The sequence below is a fragment of the Rhinatrema bivittatum genome, chromosome 10, assembly GCF_901001135.1.
Source record: "Rhinatrema bivittatum chromosome 10, aRhiBiv1.1, whole genome shotgun sequence".
NCBI lineage: Eukaryota > Metazoa > Chordata > Amphibia > Gymnophiona > Rhinatrematidae > Rhinatrema > Rhinatrema bivittatum.
This window is the reverse complement of record NC_042624.1, coordinates 108,682,941-108,709,082: the sequence shown is the minus strand read 5'-3', so window position 1 is coordinate 108,709,082 and position 26,142 is coordinate 108,682,941. Positions and strand designations below refer to the sequence as shown.

General features: G+C 43.2%; 1 protein-coding gene and 1 long non-coding RNA gene across 2 annotated transcripts; both read left to right on the top strand.

Annotated features, from left to right (window-relative positions):
- The first annotated feature begins 86 nt into the window (after window positions 1-86).
- LRRC42 (leucine rich repeat containing 42) lies at window positions 87-20,156 on the top strand. Its single transcript, XM_029618659.1, has 8 exons — window positions 87-433; window positions 4,852-5,331; window positions 10,414-10,545; window positions 10,972-11,090; window positions 11,935-12,023; window positions 12,235-12,348; window positions 16,513-16,600; window positions 19,405-20,156. The coding sequence occupies exons 2-8, from the start codon at window positions 4,859-4,861 to the stop codon at window positions 19,701-19,703; spliced, it is 1,314 nt and encodes a 437-aa protein (XP_029474519.1). The 5' UTR covers window positions 87-433; window positions 4,852-4,858; the 3' UTR covers window positions 19,704-20,156.
- A 1,841-nt stretch (window positions 20,157-21,997) lies between these two features.
- LOC115100402 lies at window positions 21,998-24,403 on the top strand. The gene is made up of 2 exons (XR_003859052.1): window positions 21,998-22,200; window positions 22,246-24,403. It is a non-coding gene; the product is annotated as an uncharacterized LOC115100402 (long non-coding RNA).
- Window positions 24,404-26,142: the final 1,739 nt, after the last annotated feature.

Below are 26,142 nucleotides of genomic sequence, written 5' to 3'. Positions count from 1 at the left end.
ACCCATCCATGCCTTTCCTGTATCGCTTGGGGGGGGGGGGAGGGAGGGAAACCTGTCGGCCGACTTAAAGTGGCGACGCGTGCGCCTTTAATCGGAACCGTGTCCTTTAATAAGCGCGCGGGTAGTTCGGGACGCCGGCGCCACGGAAGAGTCCGCGAGGATGCCGAGGTCTTCTTGAACCCCCAAAGGTTCAGGTGGGGGGTTACCGTGTGACCTCCGGACATCATTTATAGAAAGACGTTTCACGAGCGCTAGCTCGAGACAGTCGGGTAGAGTCTGAAAGGCTTCCTAAGGTTTTATGGTGCCGGATACCATCAAACAGAAAAAAACATTTATAGCATTCAAGCTGCTTGTCCAGTGAACCCAGTAGCGCTACAGTTTGTTTAGCACTATACAAACTCTGATAAACATTTCAGTGCTGTTGTTAATTGAGGTATGGAAACTGAAATGCTTTTTAGGTTACTTTTGAAAAATAAAATAATGCAGTACTGTAACATTGCAGGACCATGTTTTACAGCATGCCTTAATTAGACTGAGGACAAATGATTCAAGCATTGAATGCTTTATGATGTGCAGGTAACGTGAGATTTGGTGTTTGTGTTATAGTTAAACATTTATTTTTGGAAGGAGCTTCCACTGGAGGGTATGGGACTGTTTTGCTGTGTCTGATTTTTCTCTCTGGAAATTCTTCCCGCATCTATCTGTTACTTAATTTATATTTTGCTGATAAGAATAAGTTGCACGCTAGAGGTGGTCCACTGGCATTATTAATAAGGTGACCCTTTTTTTAACACTGCCTCTTACAGAAAATTCTGTAGATTCTCCCAGGGCCAAATCTGTCCACTCCCGCCACTCAAAGGTAAATGGAGTTCAGAAATGTTCAAAAAGTGGAAATCAACAAAAAACGTAGTCCCCAGTAAAATCATTTGGGGCCCCTCAATTCTTCCCCAAAAACATTTCTGTTAAGGGAAAAGCAGGGTGGGGGAGGGGATCGTTAAGTGAGAGCCAGGCACATCCATGATAAGATCTTATCAAAGCATTTCTGACTGTATAATGAATTTTGATGTGGCTTTACAAGGCTTGCTATTATGATTGTGGGAATGTCTGAATACATTGACTTAAAAGGTGAATTTTTTTAATGTTAACTTTATTCCCTAAGTGGGTTTTTGTCCTTTTATCGACAAAGCTATGGTGGCTGATGAGATTATTCCTAGGATGCTCAGAGATGCACTGGTGGGACTGCTGAGTGACCTGTTCAATAGATCCTTTGAAATAGGAGTGGTGCCGAGTGACTGGAGAAAAGTGGTGGTGGTGGTCCCGCTACACAAGAGTGAGAGCAGAGAGGAGGCTGGGAATTACAGGTCGGTTAGCCTCACCTTGATGGTGGGAAAATTAATGGAGACTCTGCTGAAAGAAAGGATAGTGAACTACCTACAATCTGGTATGTTGCTCGATCCGAGACAGCACGGATGCACCAGCGGAAGGTCCTGTCAGACGAATCGGACTGATTACTTTGATTGGGTGACTGGAGAATTGGATCAGGGAAGAGTTCTCAATGTGATTTACTTGGATTTTGTAAAGGCCCACATAGAAGACTCATGAACAAAATGAGAAGCTTGTATCAAGATGGTGGCATGGATTACAAACTGGTTGACAAATAGAAGACAGCGTGTAAATGGAACCTACTCTGAAGACAGAACAGTGTTAAGTGTGTGCTCAGGGATCGGTGTTGGGACCGGTTCGTTCAACATCTTTGTGAGTGACATTGTGGAAGGGATAGAAGGTAAAGTTTGTCTATTTGTGGATGATACTAATATCTGCAACAGAGTGGACACGCCGGAAGGAGTGGAGAGAATGAGACATGATTTAAGGAAGCTTGAAGAGTGGTCAAAAATATGGCAACTGGGATTTAATGGCAAGAAGTGTAGAGTCCTTCATCTGGGATACGGTAATATGAAAGAACTATGCGATGGGGGAGTGAAGTGCTGCTGTGCACGGAACAGGAGAAAGACCTTGAGATGATAGTGTCTAGCGATCTAAAGATGGTGAAGCAATGTGACAAGGCGATAGCTAAAGCTAGAAAAATGATGGGCAGCATAGAGAGAGGAATATCTAGTAAGAAAAAGGACGTGATAATTCCTTTGTACAGGTCCTTGTTGAGGCCTCACATGGCGTACTGTGTTCAGTTCTGGAGACCGAATCTCAAAAGGGACAGAGATAGGATGGAGGCGGTCCAGAGAAGGGCGACCAAAATGGTGGGAGGTCTCCACCAAATGACTTATGAGGAGAGGTTGCAGAACCTGAATATATATACCCTGGAGGAGCAGAGGAGATATGATATAGACCTTCAGGTACTTGAAAGGTTTTAATGATGCACAATCAACAACAAACATTTTCCACTGGAAAGAAATCAATAGAACTAGGGGTCACGAAATTAAATTTCGGGGAGGACAACTCGGAATCAATGTCAGGAAATTTTTCTTCATGGAGAAGGTGATGGATGCCTGGAATGCCCTTCCGGAGGAGGTAGTGAAGGCAAAAATGGTGAAAGATTTCAAAAGCGCATGGGATAAACACTGTGGATCCCTAAAGGCAAGGGGCAGGGGAATGAAGTAAGAGGCATGGGAGTAACTTGCTGGTGTGGCAGATACTGCCCTTAACCAATAAGCCTTCATACTGTTGATGCAACTCCATCATTGCTCGTTGCTTCAACAGCAGGGGGAAAAGAGGAATTGGATTCAGACAATACCCATCAAGGACATTGAACTGTACAGACTGGGAAAACAAATAAGCGTGGGGATAATTTGCTGGATGCAGTGGTTACTTCCCTTAACTAAAAAGCCTAATACTACACTTCTGATGCAACTCCCAACATTGCTCTCTGCTTCAACAGCAGGTGGTAATAGGAAATTGGACTCAAACAGTAACCAACAAGAGCCCTGACCTTAGCAGTCTGAGTAACTGATAACTATGGGAGCTTACTGGGTAGATGGGATGGGCCATTAGGTCCTTTTCTGCCATCACTTCTATGTTTGTGTTTTTCTTTTGGGCATTTTTGAAAAGGAATATTTTAATTTTGATGTGGGTATCTGTCTGCTAAACCTGGACAATGTAATAGGCCAGATTGACAAACTGAAAAGTAGCAAATCACCTGAACCAGATGGTATACATACCAGGGTTCTGAAAGAACTCAAAAATTAAATTTCAGATCTATTACAAGTAATTTGTAACCTATCATTAAAATCATCCTTTGTAGCTGAAGATTGGAAGGTGGCCAATGTAACCCAATATATAAAAAGGGCTCCAGAGGTGATCCAGTAAACTATAGACCGGTGAGCATGACTTCAGTGCAGGGAAAAATCTTGGAAACTGTTATAAATTAATAAAATCACACAACGTATAGACAGACATGATCTAATGGGACACAGCCACATGGATTTACCCAAGGGAAGTCTTGCCTCACAAATCTACTTTTATTTTTGAAGGGGTGAATAAACCTGTGGATAAAAGTGAACCAGTAGATGTGGTGTATTTGGATTTTCAGAAGACGTTTGACAAAGTCCCTCATGAGAGGATTCTGAGAAAACTAAAATGTCATGGGATAGGAGGTGATGTCCTTCTGTGGATTCCAAACTGGTTAAAAGACAGGAAATGAAGAGTAGGATTAAATGGTCTGTTTTCACAGTGGAAAAAGGTAAACAGTGGAGTGCCTCAGGACTGGTGTTTTTTAAATATATTTATAAATGACTTGGAAAAGGATACAATGAGTGAGGTGATCAAATTTGCAGATAACACAAGATCATTCAGAGTAGTTAAATCACAAGCAGATTATGATAAATTGCAGGAGGACTGGAAGGTTGGACGTCCAAATGGCATATAAAATTTCATGAGGACAAGTGCAAGGTGATGCATATAGGGAAAAATAACTCTTGCTGTAGTTACACGATGTTAGGTTCTATATTAGGAGCTACCACCCAGGAAAAAGATCTAGGCATCATAGTGCATAATACATTGAAATCATCAGCTCAGTGTGCTGTGGCTTTCAAAAAAGCAAGCAATCTTAGGAATTATTAGGAAGGGAATGGTGAATAAAATGATGGATGTCAAAATGTCTCTGTTTTGCTCTTTAGTGAGACCATACTTTGAATACTGTGTGCAGTTCTGGTCGCTGCATCTCAAAAAACATATAGTTGCACTGGAGAAAGTACAGAGAAGGGAGACCAAAATGATAAATTGCATGGAATGGCTCCCCATATGAGGAAAGAGATTAGGGCTGTTCAATTTAGAGAAGAGACAGCTGAGATATGGTAGAGGTCTACAAAATCATGAAAGGACTTGAACAGGTAAATGTGAATCATTATTTACTCTTTCAGATAATAAAAAGACTAGGGGGGGGCACTCCATGAAGTTAGCAAGTAGCACATTTAAAACAAATCAGTGAAAATTCTTTTTCACTCAACTCACAATTAAGCTCTGGAATTCATTGCCAGAGGGTGTGGTTAAGGAAGTTTGTGTAGCTGGGTTTAAAAAAGGTTTGAATAGGTTCCCAGAGGAGAAATCTATAAACTGATATTAATCAATAAAGAATAGCCTTCTTGTTACCAGCATTAGTACCCTGAGATCTGTTTAATGTTTGGGTACTTGCCAGGTACTTGTGACTTGGATTGGCCACTGTTTGAAGCAGGATACCGAGCTTGATGGCCCCTTGGTCTGACCCAGTATGGCATATCTTATGTTCTTATGTTTACAAAGAGCTGAACATTAGCAATAGTGGATGCTGCAATAGACCTTCCACTGCCCAAGAAATGGGTTTTAATAAACTTTGATCTTATTTGTTTTCTTCTTTTACAGTGGGAAAATGTCTTATTACATCAGCTCAGAAAGCCCTTTCGATGCTGGGCCAATATATGTTCGTGAAAGTGGGCAATTGCACCTGGTCAACAAGGAGTCAGATCGTGCAAAGAATACTGCTCAGAAGCCGAGACCTTGTAGGCTGTTTGCAAAAGGATTCTCTGTGGCCTTGTGCATGAACGGGGGAGACGATGCGTCAAGCACTCAGAAGAAAGATCATTTCATTTTCACCTATACAAGAGAGGGAAGTCTTCGATACTCTGCAAAATCTCTCTTTAATCTGGTGTTAGGTTTCATTTCTGACAATGTTTGCTATCTTGACTCGTTGATGGGTTTTCCAGAGCAGATTGCCGAAGCACTGTTTACTGCAGCAGAAGCAAGGCGAAAGTTCACAGAACCTGGCACAGGACTTGAAGCTTTACAAAAATTCACAGCAGCTTATGGAAGCCTGGTGCTTTCTTCATTGTGTTTGCGCAATAGGTAGGTTCATGTCTTCACTTAGCTTGTATACCGCTATTCTTCTGAATAAGGTTCTTATTGGTTCACATGATAAAATTTAAAGACCAGATGGCTTTCAATAAATATCAACTATAACATGCAAATATGATTTGCAATATACAAAACCTAATAGAGGCCAATGACAAGCCTGCTCTCACTAGGGAGGTGCCAGGCTCATACCAACTTCTCTTTGCCTTCTCTAAGGTTCTCTTGTGACTGATATTAGGACAAAATCTCAAGAACCATTGCCAAATCATATCACACAGTTTGTTTCTGTTCTTCATAACTTTTAATGCTGGGGTACTAGTAAAGTGGTGGCCTCAGATTTTCATTTGATGCTACAAAGAGAACAATTTATTTCAAGAAGCGCACTATATGCTGTACCCAAAATATGTTTAACATTAGCTCATCTACTATTTTTAAGCCTCCTTGCATTTTAGTAATTAGAAAATGGAAAGATATAAATCATGTTTATGCTACCTTAAAGAATCCCTGGGGTAGTAGCACTCCTTATCTTGCTTGCTGCACGGCATGTCATTGGCACTTTTTTCCAACATCAAGAGGAAACGGGAAGACGTCATTCAATACTGCAAATCCAATGGGCCCAATAGTGGTGACTGACAGCTGCCCAAGAGCAGCATGTGCAGTTCTACTACTTCTGCTTACTTCTATAGCACTACTAGATGTACACAGTACTGTACAGATACACATACGAGACAGTCCCTTCTCCCTGGAGCTTACAATCTATTCAAGTCAGACATACAGGGCAAATAAGAGAATTAGGACAGTAAAGCAAGGTGGAATCCTGTTTAAATAACAACATAAATGCAGATTCCTTAGCGTTCAGGTAGGTCAGTCCCAATGAGTGGGTTATGCACCTTTGCCAGCAGAGACAGAGCAAAAACTGACATCATGGCTATATAGTTCTGCCCTGACAGCCCACCGGTATTCTCTGTCTCCAGCAGATGGTGAACATAGAGATGTTTAAAATCATGAGAGGTCTAGAATGGGTTAATGTTGAATCAGTTATTTACTCTTTCGGATAATAGAAAGACTAGGGGGCACTCCATGAAGTTAGCATGGGGCACATTTAAAACTAATTGGAGAAAGTTCTTTTTTACTCAACGCACAATTAAACTCTGGAATTTGTTGCCAGAGGATTTATTTATTTATTTAAGGCTTTTATATACCGACTTTCTTGATACAAATCAAATCAACACGGTTTACATCGAACTAAGCATAACCAACCAATTAACAAGGATGTGGTTCGTGCAGTTAGTATAGCTGTGTTTAAAAAAAGATTGAATAAGTTCTTGGAGGAGAAGTCCATTACCTGCTATTAAGTTCACTTAGAGAATAGCCACTGCCATTAGCAATGGTTACATGGAATAGACTTAGTTTTTGGGTACTTGCCAGGTTCTTATGGCCTGGATTGGCCACTGTTGGAAACAGGATGCTGGGCTTGATGGACCCTTCGTCTGACCCAGTATGGCATGTTCTTATGTTCTTAACATGCATTTCCCTTCGGGGGATTGCCTGTGAATAAAAAAAAAGTTGGAAAGGAGATATTAGTAAGACAAGATGTCTATGTAGCACCGCTTACCTCCTGAGGTGATACAATGTGGTCCTTCCCTCAGTAGAGTGCCTTTAGTCTGGGCGGCCATTTTGAAAACTTTCATGGCTGCTGAAGAGAGGGCGGCAGGGGGAGGAGATCTCCTGCCAGCGCTGTCACCAGCAGATTCTAGCCCCAAGGAGGGCCAGGGTGCCTAGGGGGGCAGTCAGAGAGGGATCCTGATCCCCCTGGAGGGGGATTTAAATGGTCCTTCCCCCTTTTCCCCAGAGTTTGTCCTTTTAATGCACAAAGCATATCTGGCCCAGAGGGCCATGGGGTGCAGCTCCCCCAAGCGCAGGCCTTCTGAGGGCCCACCCAGAATGTTGCCCAGGTGTTCGGAGGCTTTGGGGGTATCCGGATCTGTAAGGTCAGAAGTGCAGGGGGACACAAATTACTTTTCTTCTGAGGAGTGTGACCAGGGGTTGCCCTCAGGGGATGCTCCTCCCAATGTTTACCTGCCCAAGAGTGGAGGAAGCTGGGAAGGTTCCTTCCATTGGAAGGGGACAATCCCAAGGTGGTTCACCTGTTTCAGGGGCCGAAGCAATTATGTGCACTAAAAGCGGACGCAGACTTTTCAGCACCTGCTTTTTTTAACACACGCATGGCGCTTGCAAGGGGAACGCCATGCAATATGGAAATTAGGGGGTCGCATGTGATGAGCGCTATCTCATTCACTCCACGTTGGATGCGTGTTAAATAGGTGCTAATCCCCCTATTGCATTGGGGGTGGATTAGCGCCTATTTATCCCGCGTCTGACTGCTGGTTAAACAGTGCGCTCGGCTGAGCGCACTGTATTGCATCGGCCCCTCAGAGAGAGGAGCTGGGTCTTATGATCCCACATGTCCTGATGGAGTTAGGGATAGTGGTTTCGTAGAAGTCGGACCAGGACCCAGTGGACCCAGTCATGGTTGGCTTACGGGGCCCGGCCAGGACTTTCCCTTTTCATAGGATGATCAAGCAATTGGTGGTCAGGGAGAGGGCCACTCCGGAGACTGGCCTTAAGGTTAGTAGGTTGGATAAGGTTTATCCCTTGCCTGAGGACACGCTGGAACTCTTGAGGGTGCCGAAGGTGGATGCTTCAGTGTCGGCGATTACAAAGAGGAGCACCATTCTGGTAGCTGGTGTGGCAGCTCTGAAGGATTTGCAAGACAGGAAGCTCGAGGTGCACTTCGAAGGTTTTTTAGATTTCTACTCTTGGCATCTGCACTGCAGTGTGTAGTAGTTTTATGCTTCGGGTTAGCTTGAGATGGGTACAGCAGTTACAAGGTGCCAGGGATCTGTCGTCCCAGGAATCTGAGCGGGTGGAATGCTTGGAGGCAGTGGTCTTTTATGGGGCCGATGCTTTATATGATCTCTTTCTGGACATTGGTGTCTGCAGTCTTGGCTAGGAGGCTCCTATGGCTACAAAACTGGTCAGCCTATGTTTCGTCGAAAGCTCAGCTTGGGGTGCTCCTTTTTAAAAGCAAGCTTCTTTTTGGAGAAGACTAGGAGCAGCTGATAAAGCATCTGGGAGATAATAAGGTGCACAAGCTACCAGAGGATAAGCCCAAAGGATTTCTACTGGTTCGCTCTCACTTTCAAGGGCAAAGGCGTTTGCGTCAGAGCAGAGCTCTGGGCACGGGCCAGAGGCTGACCTTGGGGCGGTCTCAGTCCTGATCCCAGGCCTTTCGTGGATGCAGAGCGAACAGCAAGGGCTCCAGCCAAGGAGCTGGTGGAACCAAGTCGGGTTCCCTTGCATCTTTGTCAAGAATCTGGTGGTGCGGGTTCCAATCTTGGACCTATGATAGAACAGGGGGCTGTGACTACGTACGCACAGCTCCCAGAGGAGCTGCTTCAGTTATTGTGACCAGACGGCAGCTGTGGCTGCATAACTGGTCCAGAGATACTATTTCAAAGTCCAGCCTTACTAAGCTGCCCTTCAAAGGCTCGCTTTTGTTTGGCAATGAATTGGAAAAAATGGCAAGTAAATGGGGAGAGACCCGGAAGGCAAGAAACCCATTGCCCGGTCTTTTCAGGTAACCAGTCTTTTTCAAGACTACCGGGGTAGACCTTCCGCAGGTCTCAGTCCTTTCACCCCTGAGGTTTTCGAAAGGATGCAGGCTCTGGTGCCTCTGTGGGACTCTAACTTGGTCCTCCAGTTTTTGGCAGGTCCAGCCTTTTGACTGCTACGTACTCTTTCCTTGCAGCTGCTTACCTTGAAGGCAGTTTTTCTGGTAGCAATCAGTTCAGCATGTCGGGTCTCTGAGCTGCAGGCTCTTTCCTCCCGTGAGCCTTTTTTCCATATGACCAGGTTCAGTTCACCTTCGGACTATGCCCTTCCTTTTTGCCCAAAGTGGTTTCGGGCTTTCATTTGAATTAGTCCATTTCTCTGCCTGCCTTAGACAGGGACAGAGATAAAGCGGAGTACAGACATCTAGAGTCATTTGCCGTGGTACCTGGACATGATTAAGACTGTTTGGAAGTCTGATTGCCTGTTTATGCTCCATGGTGGAGGTAAGCAGGAAGCACTGGCGATGCAGGCAATGTTTATCCGCCGAGTTAAGGAAGTCATTACGGCTGCCTATGTGGCTGCTCAGATTAGATTAGACCGCATTCCATGAGGACTCAGGCCATAACATGGGCAAAACTTTGTTGTTATCGCCTGCTGCAATTTGTCGAGCGGCAACATGGTTATCTTGGCACATCTTCTCCAAGCATTATTGCTTGAATGTTAGGGCTAGGGAGGATGCCATTGACAGGACCCTCTGGCAACCTCCCGCCCTTTTCAAAATAAGCTTTGGTACATCCCACTTGTTGGGATTGACCTACCCAAACGCTAAGGAAGGAGAAATTACTACCTACCTGGAAAGGAAATTATCTTTAGTGAAGGGTAGCTCAATCCTAGACCTGCCCTCGGCTGCCGATGTTTTTATTTGTGGTTAGCCTTTCTTAGGGCGACCTCTGCAGAGTATGATTCCTGCTCTTTGTTGTCAACTGCTAGGTGACTTTTCTAGCCCTTAGTTTCCTAGTTATGTTCCTTCTTTTGACTGGGTTCAGTGTTCCTGTTGGTTGAGAAACACAAATGGTTGGATGCTGTTAATGTTCAAGTCTAATCAGTTTGTCCACAGTTTGGCTTTTCCAGAGAATATCGGCGGGCCGATGTCGGGACAGGACTGTATAGCCATGATGTCAGCTTTTGCTCTTTGTTGGGATTGACCTACCCTTCACTAAAGGAAAGGAAATTATCAATTAAGTAGTAATTTCTCTTTATTTCCCAGTACTAGAAATAGAGCCTACTGTCTTGAGCCCTTGTCACATTATTGCTGCCTTGTTCCATCATATATATTGTCTTTCTGTGTAACTGATATAGCATTAGCATCCTGCTATATTTGGCTAGAGCACATTGTTCTGTTTATCTGTGACAGCATTGCCTCACATACTGGTAACTGTTCCTTTTTTTTTTTTTTTACAGGTATTTAGTTGTTCCTGAAAAGCTGGAAGAAATAAAGTCCTTCCGAGAACTGACGTGCTTGGATCTGTCATGCTGCAAACTTGGAGATGCCCATGAACTTTTAGAGCATGTCACCACTGAGGCTCTGTCTAGGTAAGGACTGGAGTACCTGATTTGTGGGGAGATCATGCTGCAGGTCTTGGATTTAATAGAAGGTAGCAAATGGAGCTTGAAGAATTTTCTTATCAGAATTGGCATGATTAAATGTTGCAGTGTTCGCATTGCACAGCATCTTCAGATTATGTATTTTGTAGGGTGATAAGTAATGTGTTCATTCTAAAACAGTTTAAGAAATAAAAATGGATCTTAGCACCAGTTATGTGCATGTTCACACTGCCAGCTCTCACTGCCCTAGATTAGAGCAAACTGCTGAGAAGTCCTGGCTTTCTCTAGACTGAACGCAGACAGGTTGGTAAAGCAGATGGTTGATCGTACCAGCTGCAGCCTGGGATTTTGTTCTTGCATTTACGATATTCTTACATTTTTTGCCCAAGCCTAACTTTCTGTTCCCAATTATAGTCTGGTTCAACTCTACATGAAGGATAACTGTTTATCAGATGTGGGTCTTCGTAGAATGACAGCACCAGTGCGAGTGATGAAACGGGGACTTCAACATCTGGCAGTGTTAGACTTGTCTTGTGAGTACAGCAGTGTTTATTAGTTTAGAACCCCTTTAACATAAGGCTCTTGCTGGACTGTGTCTTAATAGCCAATCAATGCTCTGGACTGTGTCATTTAATAGCCAATCAAAAGTGATGCCTACCTTAGCATTTGCTGAGCGAATCTTACCCTTTCTTTTTTGCATCAAGGGACTGGGTGTTCAGAATGACTGCCTGAGCTGAGCTCACTACTGCATGTGCATCTTTCTGCTCTGTATGAGATGCACATATTAGTTTGGTCACCCAGTCCAAATATGTGTGGGGAACCTATGTATTAACACTACAGGATACTGCGGGGATGTTTTAACATCTACAGAAGAGCAATACAGGGAGCCTGGGAGTGTTAAGTTACAGCAGTCACTGCGGTGAAAGCTCTTTAGCACTACAGTCAATGACTACAGAACAAAACTGTATCCCAGAGTTGGAAAGTATGCAGCACATCCCACTTGAGTGAGCAAATTGAAGTTAATTAGTGTATTCTGCATTGGTTAGGTTTAATCAGTCAGTCTCTGTTACATAATATATATGACTATAATAACATAGTACTGGGTATTTTCATTAAACAGATAAGTACAGGTTTAAGTTATGCCTTTATAATGCACATTTGAGTCAGTAACCATAGTATCCAAATATGTTGTTCACTAAATAACCTTTCAGGATGCAAACAATAATGCAGCTATTTAAATGTTCTCAGTGACAACTTGCTGATTATAGGATCTTTAAAATATTTGCATTATTCCAAAGCAGTTTTTGCTTAACCACAATTTTTGTGCCCTGAAAATGTTACTAGGTTAAACTTTCAAAAGACTGTCTTTCTTTCTAGGTAATCCTAAAATCACAGATGCAGGAATTACATTCCTTTTTTGTTTTAGAAAACTTAATTCGTTGGATATTTCAGATACAGGTGTGAAGGTAAGATGGAATATTGAAGCTTTATTATCTTAGTGTTCAAATCTAGCAATGAGTACCTGCAAGGACCCTTTTGAACACAGAACCACTATCAGATTAGCACTTTACCTGTATGGAAGGCAAAAATGTACCCCTAGATTGAGTAACTATTGAAAAAAGAAATGACATATTTAACACACAAGATCAAATGTACCAATTGTTTTTCATATAATAGGACAATAAGGCAGCTATGCTGAAGATTCGGACCCAGCTAGGTTTATTTCATTCAAAAGAACCTTTGAAAGAATTTGATCATACAAGCTGCAAGACAGAGGGCTGGGCAGAACAGGTACTCGTATGCTTACCCTAACTGGAGCTGATTTCTTTTCCTCTCTGAGGTTATGCTTTCTAAGTTTAGAAAGGCAGAGCTGATTTTCCTAACAGTGATTTGCTTATAAACTGAGATCCTTCCGTCACTTTCAGTCAAATTAATTTCCTTCAGATGCTGAGCTACAAATGAAAAGGCGTGAACTAAATCAAGATAAATACAAAATTAAACAAGCTGAAAGGAAGTGATGGCTAGATGTTAGTGCTGAGAGCGTTCTGGGCAGGGTTTCAGAATGTAAATAATGAAGAAAGGCAATGTGCTTTTGACTAGGGGAAAAAAAAGGTGAAATATAAATCAAATAAAACTAATTTTCTACTCTATAGGGGACACAACCGTACATTTTAATGCCATGCACACAAAAGTGAACAGTTCAAATTTGCTAGCTTTTGGGTCAGTGAGATTTGAAATTGTGCCTTGATGATGGTAAAACTGGAAATGTGAGAAGGGAGAGAGGATACTGTGTTCCTTAGCGTTCGGGTAGGTCAATCCCAACCAGTGGGTTATGCACCTCTGCCAGCAGATGGAGATGGAGCAAAAGCTCCCACCTCGACATCAGCTCGCCAGTATTCTCGGTCTCCAGCGGATGGTGGACATGCAATTCCCTTCAGGGGATTGCCTGTGAGTTAAAGTTAGAAAGGAGGTGTCTGTGTAGCACCGTTTGCCTCCTGAGGTGATACTGCGCAGACCCTCCCTCAGTAGAGTGCCTTCAGTCCAGTAGCCTTGACTGGCATGGATCTAAATTCCAATGCCAGAGAGGTTCGGTAGTGAAGGCTTTAGCCCTCTCCCCCTGTAGCTGGGACCCTTTCCTCTCTCAGCCAGGGAGGACTGAACTCAGGAAAAGTTGTTTTTGTTTGTTTGGTTGGTTGGGTTTTTTTTTTATATATAAAGAGTCCGTGACAGGAAGTCATCAAGAGAAGTGTCTGTTTCCTTGGCGATCGGCTGTCCTGCTCACATCTCTGTGGAGGTCTGTGAGGTGAGGAGAGAGTGCAGGCACGGTGGGTTGAGCAACCATTTGCCTAGGCTCTGCTCCCAGGCTTCTCCCATTTTGGCGCGTAGGAGACCACAGGGTACTTTTGTGCGATTTTTTTTTTTCCTGCAGGCCCTTGGTACGTGCTTACAAGTCCATGTGGGCGTCCGTTTTTGTCTATGCATTCAATTTGGGCGTTCTTCCTCCTGGACACACACATTATGCATCCAGTTTAGGCATCTGTTCTGGGCGTCCAGTCAGATGAATGACTTCGGCACGTCCATTTTAGGTGTGCTTGTATACGCAGGAAAACTAGGCTCGAGCCTTCATCGGGACTGTACATTTACAGAATGGCGCTTGCGGTGAAGAAACTTATCTATCTATGCTGCCTGCCACATCAGGGCCATTCGGCCAGAGCTTTCTTTAAGCCTGTGTCGGCGCTGCCTGGATGCTCGAGGTGTGGGACTGAGGGAGAAACTGCAGGGGTGTCCCCTCCCCTGATTGGTCCATGGGTCAAGTCCTCAGGGGACACTGGCTCTCAGGATGTCAGGTTCAGGCCTACGGAGCCTGGAATGGATCCAATCTCCTTTTCCTGGGTAGAATTCTTCCAGGGATTGCAACATTTCTACAAGGCCGGTCTGCTGAAGCAACAGTTCCTACTAGGGTAGATCGAGGCGCTCCAGGTACTCATCTGCCTGTCTCCTCTGTCAAGCGCCTTAGCACAGAGTGGTCTAACAGAGCTCGAATGCAAGTGGATCAGGATGATACCAATGATGATGGCAGAGGCTCTCCTGGTGAAGAAGGGGACATTCCTCCAGATTTGGAGCCATATAGAACTTTTCTACATTTCTTTCAGAGAGATGAGTTGCCAGGTCTGATATCTCAGATCCTGAAGAGTGGCTGGGCCTGACTCCTTGGGGATGTAGAAGAAGGATCCTATTTTGGTTACCCAGCACAAGGCTTCTTGTTTTTTTTTCCCCTCTTGGATGCAATACAGCAGCTGATTGATCTGGAATGGAATGCGCCAGAAGCGTTCTTTTAAAGGAGAACACTTATTAGGTTTATACCCCTTGGATCCACAGGCCAGAGAGCAGTTGCTTTTCCCTAAGGTGGATGCCTTGGTGCGTTCTGTCACATAACATGCCACCATCCTGGTAGAGGGAGGAGCGGCACTGAAGGATGTTCAGGATAGAAGGATTGAGGCTATCCTGAAGCAAGAATTGAGGCAGTGACAATGAACTTGTAAATTACTTACTGTTGCACTGTGCTGGCTCGGGTTCCCTTGCATCTTTATCAAGAATCTGGTGGCGCAGGTTCCAATCTTGGACCTATGATAGAACAGGGGGCTGTGACTACATACGCACAGCTGCCAGAGGAGCTGCTTCAGTTATTGTTGCTAGACAGCAGCTGTGGCTGCGTAACTGGTCCGGAGATACTATTTCAAAGTCCAACCTTACTAAACTGCCTTTCAAAGGCTCACTTTTGTTTGGCAGCGAATTGGAAAAAATGGCAAGTAAATGGGGAGAGACCCAGGTCCCTCCGTTTGCCGGAGGGCAAGAAACTCATTGCCCGGTCTTTTCAGACAACTGGCTGCTCTCGAGACTACCGGCATTTTTGGCCTTTTAGGGGAGGTTCTTCCCAGAGATCCCGTCCATTCTGCAGTTCTCAGTCTTTTCACCCCTGAGTTCATCGAAAGGATATGGACCCTGGAGGCGGAGGCCGTCAGTCTTCCCAGTGAAGGTTTGCGGGCTCACCTGGTGCTGTTGGAGATAGGTGGTCGCCTATCCTGGTTTTATCACATGTGGACCCAGATTACTTTGGAGCAATGGGTTCTTGAAGTGGTTCAGAACAGACATGCTCTAGAATTTCTTTGCATTCCTCCAGATGCCTTCATGCTCTCTCCATGCAACTCCTCAGAACAGGGTAGAAGTGGATGTGACATGGCAACAGCTGTTGATTCTGAAAGCGGTGATTCCCGTTCACTTCTGAATGACTGTGGCATTTTGTTCCATAACACAGGCCCACCAATTGAAAGAGTGTGAACTCTAATTTCCCCTATAGGTGCCATTTTAACCAAAGGAATTTCAAGAAGCCCTTTATTTTGCGATCATAGAGATCGCGAGGGGCACTTGGAGATGACTGTTCAAAAGTCTGACCGTCTGTTTGTGCTCCATGGTGGAAGTAAGCAGGGAGCACCGACGATGCGGGCAATGATTGCCCACTGGGTTAAGGAAATCATTACGGCTGCCTATGTGGCTGCTGAAGTTGCCTTACAGAAGCAGATTAGCCCGCATTCCACGAGGGATCAGGCGGTATCATGGGTGGAACTTTGTTCTCGCCTGCTGAAATTTGTCAAGTGGCGACATGGTCATCTTTGTACACCTTCTCTAAGCATTACTGCTTGGATGTTTTGGCTAGGGAGGATGCTGCTTTTGCACAGGCGGTTTTGACTGGGCTGCTGGCAGCCTCCAGTCCTTTTCAGGATTAGTTTTGGTACATCCCACTCGTTGGGATTGACCTTCCTGAGCTCTAAGGAAGGAGAAATTACTGCTTATCTGATAATTTCCTTTCCTTTAGTGAAGGGTAGGTCAATCCCAGACTCTCCCTCGGCTGCCGGATTTGGATTTTGTGGTTAGCTTTCTTAGGGCGAGGGATGCAGAGTATGATTCCTGCTCTTCCTTGATAACTGGTAAGTGGCTTCTCTAGCCCTTAGTTTGCTAGATATGTTCCTTCTTTTGGCTGAGTTCAGTGTCCTGTTGGTTGAGAAACATGACTGGTTGCCTGTTGCTAATGTTGAGTATAATCAGAATTATGCACAGTTTGGCTTTTCCAGAGAATACTGGTGGGATGATGTGGAGGTGGGACTATATAGCTGTGACGTCAGCTTGTGCTCCGTCTCCATCTGCTGCCAGAGGTGCATGAACCACTTGTTGGGATTGATCTACCCTTCACTAACAGAAAGGAAAGGAAATTATTGGGCAAGTAGTAATTTCTCCATATTTAAATAAACATGTAGTGAAACCCTAACTTTTGACATTTACATTGCAAATTATCCAGATATTAAAAACCAGTTGAACATTCTTTGCTGCAGTTATAGGTTTTGCCAGTAATTTATGTTGCAGAGTATTTCTTTCTTTTAAATATCACATTTCCTGCAGGTAGTTGTTCAGTGGTGGGAGAACGGCACTTCACAATCTACAGAGCCCAAAGAGACAGCGAAGGTCAGGACCGAGGCACAGTGTTTTTGTAAGTACACATGGTTAGTAACAAGCCACTTGTGCATTCTGGGTAGGGCTTCTGAACTTTTGTTTATCGAAAACACCCAAAGAGGGAAGGGGTTCTGTATTAAATGACACAATTAGGATTATTAAGAAACTGTGATTTTTCTGTGCTAGTTGCTGTAGACCTCCAGCTGAACTTTAGCACAGGGCCTTCCAAACCTGACCTGTTAACCTGACTGACTGAGGGGGGTCTTCAGGATATCCACAATGAATATGCATGAGATTAATTTGCATAAACTGGCTCTCCAAATTTGCAAACTTATCTCGTGTATATTCACTGTGGATATGCTGACAACCCAGCTGGCTGGGGAGGGTCCAGGACAGGATTGGGAAGTCCTGCTTGAGCAGGTAAAGATTTTTTTTTTTTTACAAAATATAACAAATGAACTGTTTTAAAAATTAGAAATGAATTAGCTTGTCCTTGATGGTGTTCCTTGATGGTGTTCCACCAGTATCATATATATATATATATATATATATATATATATATATATATATATATATATATATATATATATATGAAAAACCTTTCATAAATCAAGACCTTAATTACTATTCATAGTCAGCAATGTTTTATGGTATCACTCTTTATATGTACATTTGGCTCTTTCTGCCTAAGGCTATTCTTTTTTTAACATAAGGCTTGACATATATTGGGTCAGACCAAGGGTCCATCAAGCCCAGCATCCTGTTTCCAACAGTGGCCAAGCCAAGTCTCAAGTACCTGGCAGGATCCCAAGGGGTAGAGAGATTCCAAGCTGCTTATTACAAGAATAAGCAGTGGATTTCTTGCAGCTCCATCTTAGTAATTGTTTATAGACTTTTCCTCCAGGAACTTGTTCAAACTTTTTTAAAAGCAGCTATACTAATAGCTTTTACCACACCATCTGGCAACGAATTCCAGAGCTTAATTATGCGTTGAGTAAAAAAATATTTTCTCTTATTAGTTTAAATATATTACCCAGTAACTTCATTGTGTGTCCCTTGGTCTTTGTACTCTGTGAAAGAGTAAACAACTGATTAATGTTCACTCGTTCCAATCCACTCATCATTTTATAGACCTCTATCATAACTCCCCTCAGCCATATCTTCTCCAAGCTGACGAGTCCTAACCTCTTTAGCCTTTTTTCACAGGGGAATTGTTCCATCCCCTTTATCATTTTGGTCACCTTTCTCTGTACCTTTTCTAATTTTGCTATATCTTTTTTTGAGATGTGGTGACTAGAACTGCACACAGTACTCAAGATGAGATAGCACCATGGAACGATACAGAGGCATTATGATTTTCTCTTGTTTTATTCTCCATTCCTTTCCTAATAATCCCTAGCATTCTGTTTGCTTTCTTGGCTGCTGCTGCTGCACGCTGAGCAGAAGATTTAAAAAAATATTTTCAGTGATGCCACCTAGATCCGTTTCCTGAATGGTGACTCTTAATGTGGAACCTTGCATTTTGTAGCTATAATTTGAGTTACTCTTCCCTAAGGGCATCACTTTGCACATGTCTACATTAAATTTCATTTGCCATTCGCATGCTCAGTCTTCAAGTTTTGCAATTTCTCACAATCCTCTTGTGATTTGACAATTTTGAATAATTTTTTGTCATCAGCAAATTTTGATCACCTCACTTGTTCCCATTTCCAGGTCATTATAAATATATTAAAAAGCATTGGTCCCAGAACAGATCCCTGGGACACTCCACTATTCACCTTTGTCCATTGGGAACATTTACCATTTAGCCCCACTCTGTTTTCTATCTTGTAACCAGTTGGCAATGCACAATAGGACACTGCCACCTATCCCTTGACTTTCTAATTTCCTAAGAAGTTTCTCATGAGGAACTTTGTCAAGTGCTTTCTGGAAATCCACATACACTATATCAAGTGACTCACCTTTATCCACATTTATTTATGTTTTCAAAAAAACATGGCAAATTTGTGAGGCAAGACTTCCCTTAGCTAAATCCTTGCTGGCTTTGTCCCATTAAACTATGCTTATCTTTATGTTCAACAATTTTGTTCTTTTATGAAAGTTTCTATCATTTTGCTTGGCACAGACATCAGACTCACTGGTCTGTAATTTCCTGGGTCACCCCTTGATCTCTTTTTAAAAATTGGCATTACATTGGCAACCTTCCAGTCTTCAGGTACCATAGATGATGATATTGATAGTTTTACAAATTTTTAAAGCAGGCCTGCAATTTCATTTCTCAGGTCTTTCAGTACTCTGGGATGTATACCATCTGGTCCAGGTGATTTGCTAGTCATTAGTTTGTCAGTTTGCCCTAGTACATCTTCCAGGTTCACTGAGATTTGTTTCAGTTCCTCTGAATCATCACCTTTGAATATCATTTCTGGCATGGGTATATCTTTTACATCTTCCTCAGATGCAAGAATGACTGACTGCTAAAACAAATCTAGCAGGCTATGGTGTGGGGAGACCTGGTGTTTGAGCTGGCAGTGGTCACAGCTATTAGGGGAAGCATCAGCATCGTGTGTTGGCTGATTGATACCAAACTCCTGATGGTTCCAGCTGAGGATTGTTTTTGGCAGTAACTGGGCTGCAGATGGGAGGGGAAGCTAGGATATAATTGAAAAGAGCCCTTGGTGTCTACAGATCTGTGGTGTACCCCTTCTGAAACTCCATCATGAACAGTGAGCATGTTTGGGAGAGGATCTAATTGGGTTAGGAGCCCAGAAGACAGAGGAAGGAAAGTCAGGCCAAAGACTCACATCCATATGTAATTTTACCTGCTATATTTTTCTTCTCTAGATGGAAAAAGGAAACGATCCACTACAGAGAGACAAAACCAATGCACGGTAGTCGATACTGAACCCAAGGCTCCTGGAAAGCTCCAGTTTTACAGAACAGCAGCACAGAGCTCCTGTCTTCCTATGTTGCACAAAGATGTGTTTGCTAGCCCAAACCATAAAATGCAGACAAATAAAGTCAGCGGTGTCAACAAACAAGATAAAGAAGCAGTTACTTCCGCAGAGTCTGCAAAGCAGAAGGCCGCATGTCTAGCAGCAGAAGACTGGGACCTGTTAAACACCTACTCGTTACCTATGTGATATTCCTCCTGTACCCAGACTGAAGCTGGGATGATAGGGCACCGGGCCAGCGATCAGTTTATTTTTCCAATTGCACTAGGATGGTTCATTTTCAAGGGCTATCCTAAAGCACATTTTGGGATACATGTGCTGGGAACATGGTCATGTCAAAGCCTCCTTAAATTACAGTAAGATGGGAGAAATCTTGTTATTGTGGGTCAGAGTGGAAAAAAACAAACCTTTATTACAAAATTGAGACTGTCCCTCTAATTGCAGGGTAATAAACTAACCTATATTTTGTATGGTGGGCAGGCTTTTTCTTAAAATGATCAGTAAATTTGTGTCATGAAAGCTTTATATATATATATGAAACATTCACGAGGACAGAAGACTGTAAGATTCCCCTAGCACAGCAAGTAACTGAATGAGGCGGAATAACAATTTTTAAATAAATTCAAATGGATATGTTCAGTACTCTGTGGGTTGGGGGTTTTTTTGTCTTCCGCCCCTGCCAAAACATTTCACTTCTGAAGAAAGATGTGGTGTGGCGACAACCCCAGTCTGTCCCAGTTCTGCATGAACCGCCATTAGCTAAGCGGCCGTCTCAGTAGCAGAGCCCTGCTAGAGAGCAGACTAATCCACTGTCGGGGTGGGGGGAGTTTGCACAGCAGTTTTCATTAGAAAATGGTGAGATGGACACCAGACTTTACAGCCCTTCTCTGTACCTTCTCCATCGCAATTATATCTTTTTTGATGCAGTGACCAGAATTGTACACAGTATTCAAGGTGCGGTCTCACCATGGAGCGATACAGAGGCATTATGACATTTTCCGTTTTATTCACCATTCCCTTTCTAATAATTCCCAACATTCTGTTTGCTTTTTTGACTGCCGCAGCACACTGAGCCGACGATTTCAATGTGTTATCCACTATGACACCTAGATCTCTTTCTTGGGTTGTAGCACCTAATATGGAACCCAACATTGTGTAATTATAGCATGGGTTATTTTTCCCTATATGCATCACCTTGCACTTATCCACATTAAATTTCATCTGCCATTTGGATGCCCAATTTTCCAGTCTCACAAGGTCTTCCTGCAATTTAGCACAATCTGCTTGTGATTTAACTACTCTGAACAATTTTGTGTCATCTGCAAATAAGATTATCTCACTCGTCGTATTTCTTTCCAGATCATTTATAAATATATTGAAAAGTAAGGGTCCCAATACAGATCCCTGAGGCACTCCACTGTCCACTCCCTTCCACTGAGAAAATTGCCCATTTAATCCTACTCTCTGTTTCCTGTCTTTTAGCCAGTTTGTAACCCACGAAAGGACATCGCCACCTATCCCATGACTTTTTACTTTTCCTAGAAGCCTCTCATGAGGAACTTTGTCAAACGCCTTCTGAAAATCCAAGTATACTATATCTATCGGTTCACCTTTATCCACATGTTTATTAACGCCTTCAAAAAAGTGAAGCAGATTTGTGAGGCAAGACTTGCCCTGGGTAAAGCCATGCTGACTTTGTTCCATTAAACCATGTCTTTCTATATGTTCTGTGATTTTGATGTTTAGAACACTTTCCACTATTTTTCCTGGCACTGAAGTCAGGCTAACCAGTCTGTAGTTTCCCGGATTGCCCCTGGAGCCCTTTTTAAATATTGGGGTTACATTTGCTATCCTCCAGTCTTCAGGTACAATGGATGATTTTAATGATAAGTTACAAATTTTTACTAATAGGTCTGAAATTTCATTTTTTAGTTCCTTCAGAACTCTGGGGTGTATACCATCCGGTCCAGGTGATTTACTACTCTTCAGTTTGTCAATCAGGCCTACCACATCTTCTAGGTTCACCGTGATTTGATTCAGTCCATCTGAATCATTACCCATGAAAACCTTCTCCATTACAGGTACCTCCCCAACATCCTCTTCAGTAAACACCGAAGCAAAGAAATCATTTAATCTTTCTGCGATGGCCTTATCTTCTCTAAGTGCCCCTTTAACCCCTCGATCATCTAGTGGTCCAACTGACTCCCTCACAGGCTTTCTGCTTTGGATATATTTTAAAAAGTTTTTACTGTGAGTTTTTGCCTCTACAGCTAACTTCTTTTCAAATTCTCTCTTAGCCTGTCTTATCAATGTCTTACATTTAACTTGCCAATGTTTATGCTTTATCCTATTTTCTTCTGTTGGATCCTTCTTCCAATTTTTGAATGAAGATCTTTTGGCTAAAATAGCTTCTTTCACCTCCCCTTTTAACCATGCCGGTAATCGTTTTGCCTTCTTTCCACCTTTCTTAATGTGTGGAATACATCTGGACTGTGCTTCTAGAATGGTATTTTTTAACAATGACCACGCCTCTTGGACATTTTTTACTTTTGTAGCTGCTCCTTTTTTTTCGCATGCACAGAAAAAGTAGGTGCCTCCTGCTTTTTCTGTGCATGTAATAAGGGGCCGGCGTGCAAATGTGATTATGGGCAGAAAATTCACACAAAACATATCCACGTCGATATGTGTGCTACAATGTGCACTGAAGCCCCCTATGCAATAAACTGCATAGGGGCTTCAGTGCATTAATGTGGTGACTTGTGATTGATTCTCAGTTGAAAGTCTTTAAGACAGTAGGGAGGTAGTGGTCTGAAGATGGGTAAAACGATGTCTAACCATGATCTGTCACAGACCGCATGGGCGCTATAATGGTGAATGCCGGTGAGCAGGGGAAATGCAGCAGAGATTTGAAAGGGGCTACAAAAGCATTCAGCATTTCTGACATGGGCCTGTTCCCTCTCCAACCTCTCTTCTGGCTTCCTCCGCTTAATTTTTCAACCTCCAGACAGGCGCTTACACTTAACATGTGCCCTGACCCAGGTGCTAAAAAACCTACTTAAAAAAATCTGCACCTATTCCAGCATTGCTCATGAATAGTTAATTGCCTCCTTTGCATGGCATTAGCATAGACTCATACTAAAGAAGCTGTGGTTTTGAGAGGGTGTGTGTTTCCGCACTAACCCCATTATTGCAGACCTGTGTAAGATTAGCACGGGAATCCACACTTAATACCAGGCCCAAAAACACACAGCAGGTCTTCCACAGCTTATTACATCTGCCCTATGGCATTAATTGGCTGGCACTTCCGCATAGTTATGCAGGGACTTTAATTGCTCATGGGGACAGGGACTTTGCTCGGTCAGTACTTGTGATACTTCTGCAGTTCATCAGCAATCATGAATGCCAGAGGTTCTCTCTTCCAGTCCAGCTCATGCTCAACAGTAACATGGGACAGGGTTTCTCGGCACTTAAACAATTCATTAATGAATCACTTTGTAAAGATTAACTACGAATCGGTTTATGTAGGTTGAATTCAATCCCATACTCATCTCTTGTTTTTGGCCAGGAAAAGGTCAACCAATATGCATCGGCATTCCTGACTAGCCAGGATTGTTATTACAGCTTTAAATAATTAAAAGCTTCTGATACTTGGCTAGTCCTATGCTTTGGGCACAGCACTGCAGCGTGGTGCAGGAAACCCGCGCTGCAGTCTACTGTCCGGCAGGGGGCAGCAGCGAACAGAAGTGATTATACGTACTCTGCCCTTGGAAAGAAGAGCAAGGGGATAAGTCTGCTGTTGTAAAGAGGCTTTTTCTTCCAGCCGCGAATTAGCAAGGGAACCTAAAGTGCCTGAGCAGGCCTACCACAGCTGCAAAACAAAGAATAATTCTGCCAGTGCACGGACGCTGCATATTTCTAAAGAAAAGAAAGATTGGGGAGGGCTGAGACAAAAAAAATAAATCTAGTTTTGTTTATAATTCTCTCAGTCTTAAGCACTATTAAACAGTTTGGGGGTAATTCCATTCTCCTCCCCATTTGTGAAATATACAGACCATTTCTAAAGCAGAATCCATTGTACCAGACAAGAATGATTTCTAGAACATAAGCATTGCTTTACTGGGTCAGAGCAAGATCCATTCCTATCTCGGTCAGGGACCAATCCAGGCTGCAAGGACCTGGAAGATCCCATAAAGCCAAACTTCTGCTAAGTCATTTTTTTCTGCGGGGTTTTTTTTTTTTTTTTGGGGGGGGGGCCCAATGCTTGCTTTAATACGCAGTAACAGGATTGAGAGGGAGAATCCTGCTTGGAAATGGTTGTGAAGAAACAAGTGTGCTGCTAGTGTTCAACCCTTTACCTCGGTCACGTATCCTCCATGCAGAAGGACGCAATGTGCTGAAAAAGATCATTATCTACAAGAAAAAAAAAAAAGAGGCCACTGTGTATTCATTAATAACCCGCTGCTGTGTGAAAAAAAATGTTTACATTTGTATAGGCCGTGATAAGGGGACAGATACTGATACTGAGGTACTGTGTTCACTGCTCCTCTCTATAATCCTAGGATGATGGTATCGTGCACAATAAATGGAAGGTTAATGAAACGCACAGCGCTCTTGGGGGTGTTCTCCCCTGACATTAATTCCCCTGCGGCCTAGCTATTGATTGATGCCCTACACATCACATGGCCCGGCTGGCAGCAGAGCCCTCATTCCAGCGCACACAACTCCTGCTCAGATTTCAAAGCCCCAGAGCAACACCTGCGCTGTGGTTTTTTGGGGTTGTTTTTTTATATTTTATTGAAAGGTATTTGACAGGCACAATCAATTGAAAATGACTCATACATCGCTGAATGTCAAGAAAATACAATAAACAAGACTAGTACAACTCTTAACATCAGTGTGCTCTCATTTATATATTATCATGCGTTGTTATTTTGAGTTAGCCCTTATTGATAACCTGAGCATATTGTGCTTATGATAGTTCATTCTCTTAAGAGCAACTCAATAGTAAGAATTAGCTGTTTATGCCCCTAAGCTCAGAGCCGTACATAATTAACTAATTTATTTATTTATTTTCTATACCGACATTCATGATCATGTCGGTGAACAAGGGGGTTATAACTTTAACAAACCATTTAACAAGAAGCAAAAAGTTACATTAAACAAGGTGAAAGGAACTTGGGAGCTGAGGTAGCCGGAAACAAAGTATCCGCCCCGAGTGCCTAATGTATTTGGCACCCAGGGTGGATACTTCCTTTGGCATCCCTACCCCCCTTCCATATATAATTTTAAAATTTCCTAAACATTGATAAAATATTTCAAAACAGCAGACACATCAAATAACACCCAATAATTAAAATAAGGATTTAAAAAATCTCCTGTTCTCCATGTCTGTTATCCTAAGATTGTCATAGACTGGGGCATGCATGCACACAATAGGCACCCTCCTCACACACACATATACCCCTCTGTGTCTCTCTCACACAACACCAACATGCTTCTTCTGTCTCTCACCCACACTAATACACACACACAGATGCAGACAAAAACTGAACTGGAAACCAGTTTCTGTATGCAGTGCAATAATGGAAAAGCAGCACATCACTATTCCTCAAAACAATACAATCAATCAGAATAGAAAACCATTACTAAAAAATTATATAAATCAAAACAGATGATGAATAGAATTACCAAACACTAATAAAATGTTTCAAAATAACAGACACATCACCTCTAATAATTAAAACTAACAAGGATAAAAAAAAAAAATCTCTACCTCTCCATACTTGGAAACTTTAGATTTCTAGTCATCCTGAGATTGCTGTGGAATGGAGGAGAGCACAAAAGCTTTAACCCTTCTCACACACAAAAATACAGAGGCACAGGCATGCTCTCACAGAAACCCACACAGGCATTCACAGCCATACATACATCCACACCCACACCCTCATACACAGGCATTCACAGACATACATACATACATCCACATCCACACCCACTCTCTCATACACAGGCACTCACTCTCACAGGGCGAATCTCTCACTCTCACACACATTTTAGACCTCTTCTTCGGCGGCTGGCTGTAGAGCCGGGCTTCTTCATCTGCCCGTCAGCTCAGGGAAACGTCGGCAGCACCACAGGGCCTCTCTTCTTTTGCCGCCTGCTCTGGAGAAAGGCCGGCACCGCAGGGCCTCTCTTTTGTTGGCAGGGAGTAGGAATCCAGCCAGCATGTTACTTATGCGCGTCGCCGCAAGACCGCGGCAATGGCACCCCTCCCCCTGTTAGCACCCGGGGCGTACCGCCCCCCCCCCCCCATACACCTCTGCCTAAGCTCACATTTATTTTACACTTCTAGGAGATGCATTAGTAGATCTCCAGGGAGCAAAAAGGGGCAACTGCTGTGAACGACTATTACGTACTGTAAGTCGCTTTGGTGAAAGTGTCAGCCAGGGGTTGCAGTAGTATCATACTCAGCGCGAGCCTGCAGCCTGTATTTCCGCGGTTTTAAGACACGCTGCAATTTTTTTGTGTCCAGAAAGGTAAGAGAACCTGAAAAGGATGTTTGTGGTCAAGAATCGTGTGGCGGTGTAGACCTGTCCCAGTGAAGCTGGCGTTTGTGTTACTTAAGTGA

Excerpts from the sequence above, each read along its gene's own strand:
- LRRC42 (XM_029618659.1), top strand. The coding sequence starts at position 4,859 with ATGTCTTATTACATCAGCTCAGAAAGCCCTTTCGATGCTGGGCCAATA. Across the intron at positions 10,546-10,971 it reads ACCACTGAGGCTCTGTCTAG|TCTGGTTCAACTCTACATGA; the intron begins GTAAGGACTGGA and ends TCCCAATTATAG. Across the intron at positions 16,601-19,404 it reads GACCGAGGCACAGTGTTTTT|ATGGAAAAAGGAAACGATCC; the intron begins GTAAGTACACAT and ends TTTCTTCTCTAG.